The sequence below is a fragment of the Pseudorca crassidens genome, chromosome 2 (assembly GCF_039906515.1).
Source record: "Pseudorca crassidens isolate mPseCra1 chromosome 2, mPseCra1.hap1, whole genome shotgun sequence".
NCBI classification, from domain to species: Eukaryota; Metazoa; Chordata; class Mammalia; order Artiodactyla; family Delphinidae; genus Pseudorca; species Pseudorca crassidens.
This window is the reverse complement of record NC_090297.1, coordinates 57,543,203-57,560,559: the sequence shown is the minus strand read 5'-3', so window position 1 is coordinate 57,560,559 and position 17,357 is coordinate 57,543,203. Positions and strand designations below refer to the sequence as shown.

The following is a 17,357-nucleotide window of genomic DNA, read 5'->3' as shown; positions in this document are numbered from 1 at the left end:
AAAGCAAATTATTCTAGAATATATTTAGCTCTAACAAACTACATTTCTAAAAAGTTTACAAGTAGAGAAAATGGTTTGTTGAGTTAAATTAGAAGTAGTCTAACAGTATAGAAATATCATTTATGTTTGGATTTCTTTCTTTAGAGCCAGTAGAAGAATATCTAAAATCAAGATCTATTAGATCTTTTCATTATCTTAAGGATACAACTGAGGTAGGTTTAATTTGCATGCTTACAATTATTTAATAGAAATCCAGATTATCCCTAATAGTTTTATATATTTTTCTACAAATCCCAAATTCAAATGAATTTTAGGATTCAGAAGCATAAAATTTTAAAGTGATTTCATCTCTGATATTATGCAAAACTTTATATATGGCAATAATAGAGAAAATAATATGTTATCTGTTGGACAGGCAATACAGTGGAAATTATTTATTGAATGTTATCATAAAGTTATCAAAGTTAAGACAGGGCCTCATAGAAAATTATATGTGCATAATTTAAATATTTTATTTTAATTTAGAATATAAAAATATACATCCATTTGTTAATCTTTTGATGTGTAGCCAAGACCATTTTTTTTTCTTTCTGCGGTTCACGGGCCTCTCACTGTTGTGGCCTCTCCCATTGCGGAGCACAGGCTCCGGACGCGCAGGCTCAGCGGCCACGGCTCACGGGCCCAGCCGCTCCGCGGCACGTGGGATCTTCCCGGACCATGGCACGAACCCGTTTACCCTGCATCGGCAGGCGGACTCTCAACCACTGCGCCACCAGGGAAGCCCCAAGACCATTTTGGTTATAGTTATTTAACTCACATAATTACAATAACAATGATTATAACAGGTTTAGCACCAATACTATTGGAAACATTCTTAAAAATTTTATTTTATTGAAGTATAGTTGATTTACAATGTTGTGTTCATTTCTGCTGTATAGCAAAATGATTCAGTTATACATATATATACATTCTTTCATATTCTTTTGCATTATGGTTTATCACAAGATATTGAATATAGTTCTCAGTACTATGCAGTAAGACCTTGTTGTTTATCCATTCTACATATAATAGTTTGCATCTGCTAATCCTAAACTCCTAATCCATCCCTCCCCCACACCTCTCCCTCTTGGCAACCCCAAGTCTGTTCTCTATGTCTGTAGCACCAGAACTATTGACTCTTGCTAACAACCTGAGCAGAGGTACATGGGCATCCTGAAAAGTGACCAACCAGCCTTGACCATTGAGCATGCCTGGATATTATTCAGGAGGTTTTATCTAGGAGACTAGAGAGAGAAATTAATACAGAGAATCAGCAAAGGGAAGTCATTTAAGAGAGTCTCTTAGGTGTTAATTTACTTCTTCTTCTTATTATTATTATATTTATTTATTTATTAAACACAAAAGGCAATTTATCGGCTCATGTACATGAAATGTCCAGGGCTGTCTATCTTCAGGCATAGCTGGATCCAGGGGCTGATATGATGCCATCATGGGTCAGTCTCCATCTCTCAACAATGGTTTCCTGCCTTGGTTTTCCACTCTGTGGCAAGATGGCAGCTGAAGTGCTGGACCTCCTTCCCCTCTTCTCAGCAGGCTCTTTCTTTCTTTCTTTCTTTCTTTTTTAACATCTTTATTGGAGTATAATTGTTTTACAGTGGTGTGTTAGTTTCTGGTTTAGAACAAAGTGAATCAGCTATACATATACATATATCCTCATACCTCCTCCCTCTTGCGGCTCCCTCCCACCCTCCCTATCCCACCCCTCTAGGTGATCACAAAGCACCAAGCTGATCTCCCTGTGCTATGTGGCCGCTTCCCACTAGCTATCTATTTTATATTTGGTAGTACTTGTAAGTCCATGACACTCTCTCACTTGATTTACTTATTATTAACCCTGTTTATTGCTAATCTGGAGAATGAAACATGAAGAAATACATACTTTGCACCATAATTAATAACATGTTATCATTTTATTGCAAATTTATACCTTTTATACTTTTTAAAAATATTGACAAAATACACTGTCTGGCTTATTAGTTTTATCCTCATCTACATGTTTTAAATAGGTTTGTGTTTAATAAAAATCTCCCAAGAAATATAAATATATTGTAACTTCATCATAAGATTACTCATCATAATAAATTTACTAGCATCTTATATAAAACATTTTAATTTTTAAAAAACAAATTAATATATACATATGCCTTTTTAAATTAAATAATACAGAAAGGCTAATAAGAACACAAAGCCCTTGCACCCGTTCTTCCTGTTCTAATTTCCTCTTTTCAGAAGCAACCATGTTTAACCTTTTGGGGTTTCAATTCCTCTTATGATTAACTCTATAATTCTAAAGAATGAGCTTCTACTGCTAATTTTTTATTTATCAACTTTAAGCATTATCTACTGCATAATCAAAAACAAAGATTTGAATTAGTTTATTTACACTACATCTCACTTCTCTCCCTCTTTCCTCTTCTGTATCTTTTTTTTTTTTTGGCTGTACGCGGGCTTCTCACTGTTGTGGCCTCTCCCATTGCGGAGCACAGGCTCCAGACGCACAGGCTCAGCGGCCATGGCTCACGGGCCCAGCCGCTCCGCGGCATGTGGGATCCTCCCGGACCGGGCCACAAACCCGTGTCCCCTGCATCGGCAGGCGGACTCTCAACCACTGTGCCACCAGGGAAGCCCCCTCTTCTGTATCTTTGATAGTTACTTTTCTGCTTTTTCTGTTTTAACATTGAAATAATATATCTAAATACTTTTTTCTTTCCTATCAACTTTAATCACTAACTCCTGATTCCTCTTTACTTAAGATGAAAGATCTTAACAGTTTTAGCCTTTCCTCCACATCTTCTTCCCTAGGTCAAGTATATCTTTATTTTTACACTTTTGAGGTCAATGATTATACTCACTTTGTAACTCTGATTAAACCTTTATGTTTTGTCTGTAGATTAATTCTAAAGCTAAAAATGCTTTAAACAGCATTTATATTATTACATTTTTGTAAATAATTGTTTATTGTAGAACAAAGTAGTGTGCTAGGACTATGTTTCTTCTCAAGGGGTGCAGTGTAAAAACAATAGGCGCTCTTTTCTTATTCTCCATCAGTTACTAAAAAATAATGCCATATATTAATTTCCCTTATATTTAGATCTTGACTGTCTTGTGTACTTTTTCTGGAGTTCCTAGTTGCCTTTCTTTTTTCTTGTGGTGAATGATAATAATAGCAAACATCTATGTAGTACGTGAGTGTGCCAAGCACTGTTCAAATGCACATATATGCATATATATGCATTCTTCTTTTCCTGCCTTCTTTTGGATAATTTGAATATTTTTTAACATTTTAATTTATTGACTTTTAGCTGTACCTCTTTGTGTTTGGATTTTTTAGTGGTATCTTTAGGGATTAAAATATACATCATCAACTCTTCAAAGCCTACTTAGAGTAAAATTGTACTATTTCACATAAAGATTTAGAAGCCTTTAAATTGTATAAAACCATTTACTAACCCTGTCTTTCATAATATAGTTTTCATGTGTTACTATAAACCCCATAAGACAATATTATAATTTTTGCTTTCAACACTCCTATATGTTTTAAAGAAAGTAACAGAGTAAAAAAACAACCAAATACAACCAGATCTGATGCTCTTCAGTACTTCCTGAAGATATATTTCCATCTGGTATCATTTCCCTTTATCCTGAAGAACTCCCTCAAGTATATTTTGTAGTGAAGGTCTGCTGGCAACAAATTCTCTGTTTTCTTTTACCTGAAAGTGTCTTAAGGATATTCTGAAGGAAATTTTTGCTTGACACAAAACTTTGGCTGATAATTGTTTTTCCTTTCAGCATATTGATGATGTTCCAACATCTACTGGCCTTCACAGTTCTGACCGCCATAGTTTCTGATGAGAAATCAGGGGTATTTTGAATTGTTCCCCTGTGTGTATAACTTGTTTTTCTCTGGCTGCTTAAAGATGTTTTCCTCATACTTGGTTTTCAGCAGTTTGATTATGTGCTTAAGCATGGTGTTCTTCTTAATTATCCTGCTTAGGGTTCATTAAGCTTCTGGAATTTATAAATTTATGTCTTTCATCAAATTAAGATCATATTTCATCTCACCACTATTTATTTAAATATTTTTCTACCCCATTCTACCTTTCCTGTCCTTCTGGGATTCTTGTTACACATATATCAGACTTTTCTTTTTTGAGTTCAGCAAGTATTTATTGAGTTCCTACAGCAGCCAGCCTCCTGTCCAGAGACTTGTGGCCTGAGATCACAGGGTAGGTGAGCAGGCTCAGACTTTTCATTATTGTTTTCTCACAGGGACACATATGTCTCTGAATCCCTCTAAAAAACAAAAATTCTCCTCTCTTTTTTCATATTGGGTAACTTCTATTGGTCTGTATTAAAGTTCCCTGACTCTTTACTCTGATGTCTCCATTCTGTTTTAAAGTCAACCAGTGAGTTTTTTTACTTCAGGTATTATACATTTTCAGTTCTAGAATTTCCATTTTTAAAAATAGTTTCTATTTCTCTAAGATTTCCTTTTTTCTCATTCACTGTGAACATATTTTACTTTTTTCATTGAGCATAATTATAATAGCTGCCATAAAATCTGATAATTCCAACATCTGGGTCATTTCAAGGTTGGTTTTGATTGATAGCCTTCTCTGTTGAGACTAGGTTTCATTTTCCTGGTCTTTGCATGTTAAGTTGGATTTATCCTGGACACCACAACTGTTATAATGTGGAGACTCCAGAGTCTGTTATATTCCTACAAAGAGTAATGATGTTACTGTTTAGCAGTCAGCTAACTTGGTTGGGCTCAAAATATACTCTGTCTCTATAGAAGCAGCTCAAATTTCAGTTCAGTTGTTATATCCTTAGCTGCACTGCTTGCAGTTTTCCCTAAACATGCATCGTTCATGGGTCAGCAAGAGACTTGGACAGGGTTTATACATAAAAGATGGGGCTATCATCTTTGGCACTCTTCTTTCTATCATTCCCTTCTCATTTCCCAGAAGTTTTGGTCAGCCTGAACTTTTTCCTCTGGTTCTTCTGGCCAGAAAGAACTTAAGTTTTCTATCAGAGTTTTAGATGTCCTATACTTTGGCCTGCCTTCAAACTAAAAGCCATAAAAATAGAAACTTCACTCTACGCAAGTCAGTAATTCCAAGTTTCAATGCTTTTTCTTTGTCACCTGCTTTTGTTCATTCTCCAGGACCTTCAGGCAACTTGTGTGTGTGTGTATGTGTTTGTGTTTTCTAGAGTATTTTGTCTAGAGTTTATAGTTTTTATCTGAGAGAGAGTGGCTCTGATAGAGGCTTACTCAGCCATATTGAAAAAGAATTTTCCAGAGTTTTTACTACTTCCTTTATTTTTTCCTACTGCATTGCTCAATATTTCCTAAACATCTATAAATAATAGTGCTGATAGGTGTCACTATTGTCATGCCACACACTAGTGTATTGTCATTAACCATAATATTAGTTAGTGGTTTTATATGGGTATAATTTTTAAAATTTTGCTAAGATATTCTTTATCATATTAAGAAAGTATTCTCTTTAGTTTTATTACAGTTCTTATCAATGATGGTTACTGAATTTATCAAATGTATTTTAAATATTACAGCTATTAAAATAATTACATTATTTTTCTCCTTTGATCTATTGGGACATAAATTATAATAACTTAGAACTATTAGGAGCTTTTAATTTCTTTTATTTTTTTTTGCGGTACGCGGGCCTCTCACTGTTGTGGCCTCTCCCATTGCGGAGCACAGGCTCCGGATGCGCAGGCTCAGCGGCCATGGCTCACGGGCCCAGCCACTCTGAGGCATGTGGGATCTTCCCGGACCGGGACACGAACCCGTGTCCCCTGCATCAGCAGGCAGACTCTCAACCACTGCTCCACCAGGGAAGCCCAGGAGCTTTTAATTTCTTGATAATTTTGTTTGGCCATTACAAATTGTTCCATTAGTACAGTGTTGAGTAGTATTTTATTTTGAATTTGTGAAATCACCTGAAGTCGTATGTGAAATTAGCTTGTAGGCTTCTTCTGGTGCATCTTTTCAGACTTCGGTGTCAAGACTATGTCAGCTATGAAAAGAACTGAAAAGTCTTTGTTGTTATTTATTTTTTAATTTAACTGACATTATATTGCATAAGAATTGTTTGTTGCATAAAAATTTGAAAGAACCTATGTATAAATCTATTTGGGCTGGGTTACTTTTTTAAAGGTAGTTATTTGAAACTTCTTTACATTTCTTTTAAGAATTTTTGGTATGCTCAAATTTTCTACTTCTTCTCAAGTCAATTTTGGCCATTTTTCTTTACATTGAAGTTTATCTGTTTGACTCTGAAGACATCGATAGTCTATCCCTCTCACAACCATCCTTCTTGACTATTGAAAATTACCCTTTATACACTACAAATGATAAATGCTCCGTGCCCCACCTGGCTTTGAATATGCTGTTGATTGTCTTAATGAATACCCTGGACATATGTTGTTGGCCTCTCCTGATATGTTCTTATCTCCAAATCCCAGCATTAAGTTCTTCCTCACTGATGAAGTGTTTCCTGTCTATTCCAGCCCTCTCTTCTAAACTCCTCCCCATTTAAAGATTGTATTGATTGGTTTGGTTCTTAGTGATATTATCTTATTACATTATTTGCCAATGACTCATGTATGCTAATCATATATATTTAGAATGTGAATTCTTTATGGCCTGGATTTTTGTCATATTTAAAATTTTTATCTCATATTATCCAGAATGAAACATATTCTGTTCCTAGTGTGAAAAAAAATTGTAGGTACTAAACAAATATTTGTTTGGTTGGTTGATGGACAGTCACAAGTTACGCAGTTTATACTTACATATGCATGTTTATTTTGGGTATCTAAATAATTATATTTAAATAGAAATATACAGGGACAATCTGAGACACTAGGTAAAGCTGGATCACTTTTTTCCAGTTTCTCCCCCTTTACTCAGAACTATTCTGCTGTACCTGCTCTGTGTATGAGACAGTAAAGTTTCTGTTTAAACCAAGAGGGCTTTTTTTTCTCAGTACTTAAACTTTAGACTTTCTCTGCATTTGGAGAAATACATTTTATATGAGAATAATGGCTAAGTTTTAGAGACAAATTAAATAAAATTTAGTAAAAAGTGCGAGCATAGGCAAATTTTTAAATTTCTGTAGACATGTTCCCTCATCTAAGAAGTGGTAATAACATCTATTTCATAGGGATTTTTTTTTGAGGATTAAATAATCATTATATTTGAAATTATTTAAAGATCTAGTCAGCTGTTAGTTATCATAATTAGCTATTCCAAATATGAATAATCAAGTATAAATTATTTACAATATAGACATGGAAAAAATAATTTCTAAGATAGTTTCCCCTTTTCTTTATGTTTAGGAAGAACATGCTAAACCCTTCCATGAACTGTATTCACAGCATAGACAACAACAACGTAGAAGAACATTGGGATCTACAATCTTTTCTCCTGTACCCAGCATTCAGTCTAATGCTTATAAGAATGAAAAAGACTCTATTTACAGGTATACACATTGTGTGTTTATATTGAAGTAACTGAAAATTAACTGCATCTAACTTCAAGATATAGGCATTAAGAAAATCTTTAGCCAAGGAATATCAGTATCTAATCATATTACCACATTATTTCACTACTTAATAACATCTGAAGACTCTATAACAAAAATGGTAAAGCTTAGATTCCTTAGTATGGCATATAATATCTTTCCAGTCGTCTATTCTGTCCTTTGCTTATACTGAGTCTAATCACAGCAAACAGTTTATTCCAACTACTGTGTGATTGACCCACTCTGTTCTTTATGCTCAGAACATACTTCTCCTGATAGATTCCTATTCATCTTGAATAGTTGGGACACTTTTAGCTGCAATTAAAAGAAAACTAACTACATATGATTTAGACAAAAAAGATATTTATAATCTCAAATAACAAGAAGTCCATCAGTAAGGCAGCTCCAGGTTAATTCAGGGGTTTAATGATGCCATCAAATATCCAGCTTCTCCATCTTTCCTCAACTTGCCTCTACTGTCTCAGCAACTAGCTTGTCCTCCTAGCCTTGCTGTACAAGATGGTGACCACTATTGAAGATAACTGGTAACAGCACCCACTGAAAAGGAGAAAAGCTCTTTGACCCTTTTTTTCTTTTAAAGATTTATTTTATTATTTTTGGCTGCGTGGGGTCTTAGTTGGAACGCAGGATCTTCATTGAGGCATGTGGGATCTTTCGTTGCGGCATGCAGGCTCTTCCTTGTGGTGCGTGGACTTCTCTCTAGTTGTGGTATGCGGGTTTTCTCTCTCTAGTTGTGGTGCACAGGCTCCAGGGCTCAAGGGCTCTGTAGTTTGCAGCACACGGGCTCTAGTCGAGGTGTGCAAGCTCAGTAGCTGTGGCACACGGGCTTAGTTGCACTGTGGCATGTGGGATCTTAGTTCCCTGACGAGGGATGGAACCTGCGTCCCCTACATTGTGAGGCAGATTCTTTATCACTGGACCACCAGGGAAGTCCCTCTTTGACCCTTTTGTAAGAATGAGGAAAATGCTCCCCAAAGCCCTCCAGCAGACCTCCCCTGGTGTCTCTTTGGCTAGAATAGCTTCATACACTCATATCTAAAAACCAGTAAATCATTATCAGCTTTTAACACAACCCACAGTATGAAATACTTTTTATATCACAATGATTGATATCTATATCAATATCTATATGTATCTATCAATCTATCTATCTGTGGAGCAGAAGATTCAGATTCATAGACCCCTAATTATTTGTCTTTCTGTTAGTTGAAATTGATTGCAGTATTTTAGTGTTTTGAACAATTGTTACTAAGGATCTATGTGATACACTCTATTCTATTCTACTTTTTAAAATGTTGGTCAGGAGATGCTAAATTGATTATTGTCTAAATTGATGGGTTGTAGCTCACATTTTGAAAAGCACAGGCTTAGATTATTCCAGGTTCATTCCCTTGATTTAGGAAGGCGCTCAGCCTCCCTTGGAGGACAGGGTTGCTTGGAGAAAAATGAATAGGATCGGAGTTCTGTTAGCAAAACAGGGGGAAAAAAGACTCTTAAGTAGGCAACCCTCTTTTTAACGCATTATCCTTTAAGTTCTACTCAGATGTCACATCTTCTCTGAAATGTTCCTTGATAGCAGTGGCGGGCTGTTCTACGTGTGCCCTTATATGTTTTGGCCCCTGACACCTGTCTCATCTCATCTTACTCCACTCTCCTCATCACTGCACTCCAGCAACACTGGCCTTCCAGTGAGCATTCCAAGCTGGTTTCATACTCAGACCTTTACACTTGCTATTCCCCCAGCTCTTCACCTGGCTGTCTCCTTCCCTTTCTCAGATTTCAACTCAAATATCCCCTTCTAAGAGAGGTCTCCCATAGCCACCTTAGGTGAAGTATTATGTTTATATTTTTCTGTAATACTTACAAGTAGTTGAAATTATTTTATATATATGTTTTGTTGGTTGGTTTGTTTGTCTTTTGACTATTTCCTCTCTCTAGAGGAGAGCTTCCTAACCAATAAACTGTGGTAATTTTGTGCTCAGAGAGGGTTATAGGTGTGCTGAAATGCTGATCCTTCAACCTTCAAAACTGTGGAGTTGGCCCCATGGTAGCCAGGCTACAAGTGTTCTCAAGTGTTTATCTCAGTGTACTGAACAAAGACTATTAACTAATATGTTTGTCATTATGTGGAAAAGGTTGGGAAACATTGCACTAAGATACAAACTACTTGAGGATAAGAAAAAAACTGAATTTATTGCCAACAGCATGTGTGTCTGGGAACATGTTTAAGAAAGTAGAGAAATGCTGGAGTGGCCAGCAGGCATATTTGGAAGAGTTCTGCCCTGGACACTTTATTCATGCCAGGTGGCAAAGTCTGTTTGGCATGTGCTAACTGACCTCTCTCCATACCAAGTGTTTAACCATTTGAGGCTTCCTACTGGCTAATGATGACTTTACATTTTAGAGAGATTTGGGAATGCCTTTCTTCAACAAAAATCCCCCAAGACCAGTTTTATGTTAGCCAAACATTAGATCCTTGATCTCAGTCTTTTCCAGTTCTATCTTGTTCACTTAAGAAGTTTTTACTGGGCTTCCCTGGTGATGCAGTGGTTGAGAGTCCGCCTGCCAATGCAGGGGACATGGGTTCGTGTCCCGGTCTGGGAGGATCCCACATGCCGCGGAGCAACTAGGCCTGTGAGCCATGGCTGCTGAGCCTGTGCTCCACAACGGGAGAGGCCACAACAGTGAGAGGCCCGCGTACTGCAAAAAAAAAAGAGAAGTTTTTACTGAATAGCTACTACAGATCAAGCACAATACCAAGTACTTTCCATGTTATTTTACATTGAAAAATATTTTATACAAAGTATTTTCTAAATGCCATAATATATATGTGTCTTTTGTGAAAATCTTCTATAATTTCAGCTCAAACTGAAAAAAAAAAACCTAGGGGATCATTTGATTTGGTTGGTCACTTAGAAGATTAAGTTAATAAAAGGTAATTTATTTAATTTTTTTTATTTTATTTTGTTCAAAGATGTTTCTAAGAAGAAGAGTTCTGCCTTTTATTTTCTTGTAGACCAGAATGAATTTATTCTGTCTTATTATGGACATCTAGGCCCGTACTACAATCCAATGACCGTTCTAAGACTGCTCAGCTAGTCACATTCACATTCAGACAAGGTCATACACATGTGACACAAGGTCACATTCAGACCTTGAGCACATGCTCTATCTGCTGCAAGTTCACAGTCAAATGGAGAGGAAGACAATGAAAAATGAATGGAGAGAATACAATTGCATTTTTATAGTAGATACAAATTTAATTACACTACAACATGGATGTGAAAAAAAGGTAGCTTTTTATTTTTATATAGTTCTGATACTTCTCATGAGATCCTCAAACCCTGTGTAATGAAAAAACTTCATATTAATCCATTGTGTTTTAAACTTTGTTTGGAGTAAAAATGCACAGCCTCTTTAGGCTTAACACAGTCTTTCTGTTTCTTTCTACCATGGTGTCTTAGTATATGAGTGAGGGGCTCACTGGACTTTGTGACATTGAGGAAAAGGTACTTGGCCAGGGATCTTGGTCAGTGCCCTTGTACTGCTGACCTCATTCCTAGATGTTCTGTGGCTACTGACATTTGTGCTTCATGAACACATAGTCTGTTCTCTCTGAACCTGGATAGGGTCCACTCTCAACTATCACTAGTATGGTAGAACTCATTTAGTTCTTGTCATGTCTTCATCTCTTCTTAGACCGTCTATTTATACCTCACCCAAGTCAAGCCTTTGCTATGGGTCACTGCACCCCTGCAATGACAAGCTTGTTGCAAGCCTAATCTCAGTGTCCATGTCACGTGTGGACCAAGGGAGATCTGGAATGAAAACTATATCCTCTCTCTGCCTAACCACACCATTTCATCCTGATAACAAAGCTAGGGTCACCCTGTGTTGGCAGGAAGCTGCCCTGCAAAGCACTTTCATCCCAGAATCTCAACAAAGGATGTGGCAAATATATCTCTCTTCCTTTGTTGTTCTCCTCAACCTACATAATATACTTCCTCTCCACTCAAAAACCAAAGAGGCACACATACTACGGTCTTGCTTCCACCCCTGCTTTTGCTATTTTCCTCCACAAACCAAGCAGGAAAGGATGGTCTTGTCAGGTTGAAAGTATGGCAGAGGGTTTGAGGGAGATGTTAGCAGTAGTGATTTTTTTTTTTAATTGGGGTATAGCTGTTTTACAATGTTGTGTTAGTTTCTATTGTGCAGTGAAGTGGAGTTCCCTGTGCTATACAGCAGGTTCTAATTAGTTATCTATTTTATACATATTAGTGTATATATGTCAATCCCAATTCATCCCACCCACCCCATGCCCCCGCTTTCCCCCCTTGGTGTCCATACGTTTGTTCTATAGCAGTAATGACGTTGAGGAATGGGAAAGGCAGACAAGAACAGACAAGCTGAAATCAGCCCTATAAACATTTATGCTGAACTTGTGTTCATTTTCAGAATAGAATCTCCTCCAGAGATGAATGATTTTAGTACAAAAGACAATAAATCCATCAGAAATGATCAATTAAATGAGTATTCAGTAAGAAAGAAAAGCTTGCCCCCCTTGTGCTTTGAGGATGAACTGAAAAAGTCAAATGCCAAGATAATCGACATTAGTCCAGCAAAGACAGCAACTTCTTACACGGTAATAAAAACATCTACTACTGTTCAGTAAAAATGTGTATTATTACTCCTTGTGGGAATGTCATACTCCAGTGCCCAGAATCTTTGATAAATTCTCCTTCCCTCTTGGCTTCATATTCTGAAGTGACAACAACACAAGTTCTTAGTGTTCTTTTTAGAACCTCCACCCCAAATCTGGGGATTCCTCTGCACCAGCTGAAAATTTTGTGTTTTTCTTTATAAAGAACGATTTATCAAATTTTCTTGATTATAAAAGAAATATAAAGATGGTATTTTTTTAATGACTGGATTATGTTTCACTTTTCTATCAATCTATTTTAACTATTTCAACCAGAAAATACATTTATCAAAGGCCATCTGGTAGCTCAGAGTCTCTGGGATGCTGGAGAGACAATCTGGCTTGAAAGCTCTCCAATCAGGACTAACCCTGTTACAGCCCCACGTTGCTCCACTGGGGCCCATGCTGTTGTCACAGATAAAAGTTTACAACTCTGACTCTGGGCAGGGGACACTGTTTCTAAGATCTTTGCCAGTGCTGCCCTTCCGCTAGATATATCTACCACCATCCTCACTAGAATAGTTTTCACAGTGCCTACTTTTCAAAATGCTTGCTTTTTCTGAACTGAAGACTGTCTTAGGTGTGTCTGAGTGGCAGAGCCTAGGTCACACACGTACGCCCTAACCTCAAGCGAGGCTGATAAAGTGAGTTTTTGCCTCTACCTAAGTGTACTTTGACTCGGAAGGTGGAAAATTCCCTAAGGTATTGATTAGACAGACCAAAAATTTGACAGACCTCTACTCCTATCACTAAATAGGTAACATGGGCATCACCAGTGGATTGCAAAACTAGATCTTTTGTAATTTTTTCAGTGATCGTATGCATTAATATGCCTTTCACACTAAGGACACTAATATACAATGAGATGATCCTAATTTCTTACTTCATTAATTATATTTGTAAAAGAAAAGTAGCAATCATTGACTTAAAGTTTACAGACTAAATACTAGTTCTACTCATATTTGATGAGTTTCTGTGGAGTTAATCTTTTTTCCTTACAATGGAAATGTGGAAAAGAGTTCAGTGAGTAGCTCATACAAACAGATTTTGCTACTGCTGTGATAAAAGTAATCTATTTTTAAGTCAATCTATTACTTCGGCTATTTTATTCCACAGATATATATTGAGCACTTTTTATTGGACTAAGTATTGTGCTAAATGTTGGGGTATAGTAATGAATATAATTATTTTAAAGAAAATTTTCCACTGTCTGAACTTACTAGGATACTCAGACTGTAATTTTGGCTTATAATCAGTTATATTTCTTTTGATTTTTGACTCAATCCATTTTTTGGTATGCTGCTTATTTCTGGACATGGAAACCTAAGAAATGACAGAACAATGTTCCATCCCACCAACTATCATATTTCCCAGTGACAACACCAAACATAAAGACTTTATATCTCACTCTATTTCAAAAAGGGTTTTAGGAGGCCAAAAGTTCAGATTTTACTCCTAACATCTGAACAGAGTGTCAAGAGAAAGAAGTGTGTCACATACAAGGACATCTTTTTTGTATGTTTAAATACCATTATTGTTTATATTAAAAACTTCTATGTAGTCATTTCTAGAATACTTTACGATTTTATTTTCATGTTTTAAAAATTATAGCCTTCTTGCCTCAATAGACTGATGACAAATACTCTCTTCTTTAATCCACAGGAAGAAAATGATACAAATCCCATAATTTTCCATGAGACTGGATATGTACAAATGTTACTTTTGACAAAAAACAGGCTTCCTCCCCATTCTATGGAAAATGGGAATGGTTACCCATATAAAAGATCAAATATTGTTTTAGAAAGAAATTGTGGAATGCTCAAATCTGTAGCTAGAGGTCAATTTACTACTCCTTCCAAACCCAAAAGAACTCTGCCTACAACACAGAAGAAAGCTATACAAGCAGTATCTTTTGAAGTAAGCCGTAGAGTTGTAGATGATAAACTAAGGAAGAAAACTAGCAAGCAGATATTTGAAAACGTATCTTGGAATAAACTTTATAACTTTTCACAGACTTTTTCCAGCCTAACAAAAAAATCTGTGGGTTTCCTTGATAAAACTGTTATTCAAGAAATGAGTGCTAAAACGGCAAATTTGAAAAAACGTTTTCTACAGTAAAAACAATGAGCAAATTGAGTGCCTCGCCTGTCAAATATTGCTCAAAGCCTTCAAAAAATATACTCAAAGTCCATAAAATAAATAATGTAACACCATTGGATGATTTGTTAAACTTGTCAAGTAAAAATTAAGCACCTCATAAAATATTGTTTATACAGCAAAATTTGGGTAACAGGAAGCAAATAAAGTTCCAAGATCACAGAAGAAATCCTTGTCTAAATGGTAATGTTCTAGTGGATGGTAGAAGAAAACAAAGTATAGAAATTGGAATTACAAACCAACAGTGGTATACTATTTTTAGTAAATAAGAGGACAAAATTAGGAAATAATGATCAACAAGAGGAACTAGTTCAGGAATTTCTCTTATCTCAATTAGATCCCTCAATCATCAGCATTCCTACAGTAAAGTAGATTCAGGACCAAGAATGGCACAGACTGACTCTGGAAATTTGCTGTCGGAAGCCAAATAACATCAATAACCTTGCTCCATAATTGGATATCAAACAAGACAAATATACCATTAACTTGATGCATGTGGAATTAATCGTTGTAGCAGCATTTTGGATAATCATTAGAAACCAGTATTACATTAGCAATTCATGCAATTAAAAGACTTTGTAAAATTTCAAATACCTTTTTGTTAGTAAACATTGGAACTTCTTTACTATATAATGCCTTTACCAAGTATAACTTTGACTTTTTTCTGAATTGCTAAATAATTTAAAAGAATAATTTATCTTTAATAAGATAAATAATTTTGGCAGCAAATCCTTAAAGGATTAAAAGTTCTAAATATATTATTATATTGCTATTTTATCTACTCATTAACTTCTCGTGAACCCAAACACTATAAAGACGGAATTCACCTTAGAAACAAGTTGCATTTGAAGAGTTCATTGGCAATCCGCTAGTTTAAGGACTTTGAAAAAAAAAAATCTTAACTGTTAGTACTTGAGGAGAAGTAGGTTAATTAGAAGCATTTCAGTTAAAGGAAGGTTTTGGAGGTCTTTTGGAAACTTTCCAGGGTAAGGAGGTAAACTTGTTCAGGCTTCTCTGTTTCCACTGACTGGAGGTTTTCTTTATTGTGCGTCATCAGTGTTACTCTTGGACATCTTTTCACAGTAGAGGCAGATTTTGGCTCTCAAATAGGATGACAAATAGAGAAAATGGAGATGAAGGAAAGATAGTGTAACTGGAGACTTTGTAAATGAGGGAAGAGCAAGAGAAAAAGGGTTCAAGATAAGGTGGTGGGTTCAGGTATGTAGGAAGTAGTAGGGTGGAAACACACAAGCTTTCCCTGGCTCTTTACCTTTCTTTTTGTTACTGGCTGGGGAGGAGAAGCAGCAGCTGCAGCAACTCAAAGTCATGAAGTCCTCTTTCTTTCTTTCCAGAAAACAGGGATTGACCCTCTTGCTCTCTTTGCTTGCTCTTATCCACTCTCCCCCTACCTCTACCCCACCCCCATATTCACTCCTCCCCTGCTCACTGCAAAGCAAAATAGTTTCCCTAACTACCCTGCTGGCTCAGAAGAGAAAACACAGACTCTTCTTAACCACTAACAATAAAAATGACAAGAAAGAGAAAATATACCTAATAATAGCCCAAGTAATGACGGTAGGGTTTCCTGATATTCAGTACAAGAGAAACAGGTGTAGGCCCTGGGTTTGGGCAGTTATGAGTAAACTTGGGCAAATAATGTAAACTGAGTCTCACTTTTCCGTATCCCTGCCTTAAGATGAAGACAACAATACCTTATTTTACTGTATTATCATTTTTAAGATTAAAACAACAGTGTGGAGTATCTTGAGTATGGTAAGCATTCATTTAAATTTCCCTTTTTATTCCCATCCTTTCTCCTGCTCTTAGTGTAAGCATAACATCTTAAAAGATGTTCCCCCAAGTGTCTTACTACCATCTTTTCTAAATTAAATGCTAAACCTAACTACAATCAGTGTCCAGACTTCAGCCCAAAGTAGACTCAAATTAGAACTGAGGATTTTGTATGTTATTTTTGGAAGTTTCTGCTGGAACTTGTGAGTTTTATCCTTTAGAAAGGCACTAAATCAACTTAAAAATTCCATTTGGCTGAGATTGGCCATTGACATAGCTGGACAGCAGGGAGCAGTGGATTCTGGGAAGATGGTGACATAAACTCAGCACCTTTCTCTTCCACTCTCAGACTTAATCTATTATCTCCTCAGCCAAATAGATGCTGGCATCTGCAAGACGTGGGGTGCAAGATTAGACATGGTTTCTATTCTGATGCTGAGATCTGAATATGGCCCTAGAAACCAGTCTCTGAGTTAGAAGGTAATAATGGAAGTTGTGCTGTATCCAGGGACTAGCTAGCATTTGGGATCTGTGGATTACCCAGGGAAAGGTTGTCTTTGGTCCTGTGTAAGTACGTGTTCCTGGTCTCATTGGTCCCCAGGAGACCAACAAGGAAACTGTAAACCTATGAACAAACTGGGAAGTCAGAGGTCCATGAATTTTCCTTCAGATGCCTCAACAGAGGTCGTGTTCTGCTTGCTCTTATAGTACCAGTCCATAATGGGCAGGATTTTACCTTCTACCATTTACACAACTGTGGTCACTAGATATTGCAAAAAACAGACCTGAGCTTCCCTGAGCCAACTAAGAAAAACAACAAGCCATCTAAAGGGGCACAGCAAGTAGACGGTGGCCAGCCAGGCAGGATGTAATGGAGAAAAGGGCAAAATTATGAGACTTGCCAGAGGTTTCACCTAGGGATGGGGAGGAATAAGCAAACATAGTAATTTCGTAGGATTAACAGTCAGAAAAAAATCTGAAAAAATAAAGTTTTTTCCTGTTTGCTTATCCTGCCAAGTCCTGCTCATTCAGCAATAAGCTATTAAATAAATAGAACAGTTAAAGATGCTAGAGGA

The 17,357-nt window shown here is 36.6% G+C and overlaps 1 protein-coding gene across 1 annotated transcript in view; it reads left to right on the top strand.

Annotated features, from left to right (window-relative positions):
* C2H1orf141 (chromosome 2 C1orf141 homolog) overlaps positions 1–14,916 on the top strand; it is a 40,174-nt gene extending 25,258 nt beyond the window's left edge. Inside the window, 4 exon segments of the mRNA XM_067712743.1 lie at positions 10,497–10,569; positions 12,090–12,276; positions 13,996–14,416; positions 14,419–14,916. Of these exon segments, the coding sequence (XP_067568844.1) occupies positions 10,497–10,569; positions 12,090–12,276; positions 13,996–14,416; positions 14,419–14,582 (845 nt within the window). The 3' untranslated portion in view covers positions 14,583–14,916.
* The last annotated feature ends 2,441 nt before the right edge of the window (positions 14,917–17,357 follow it).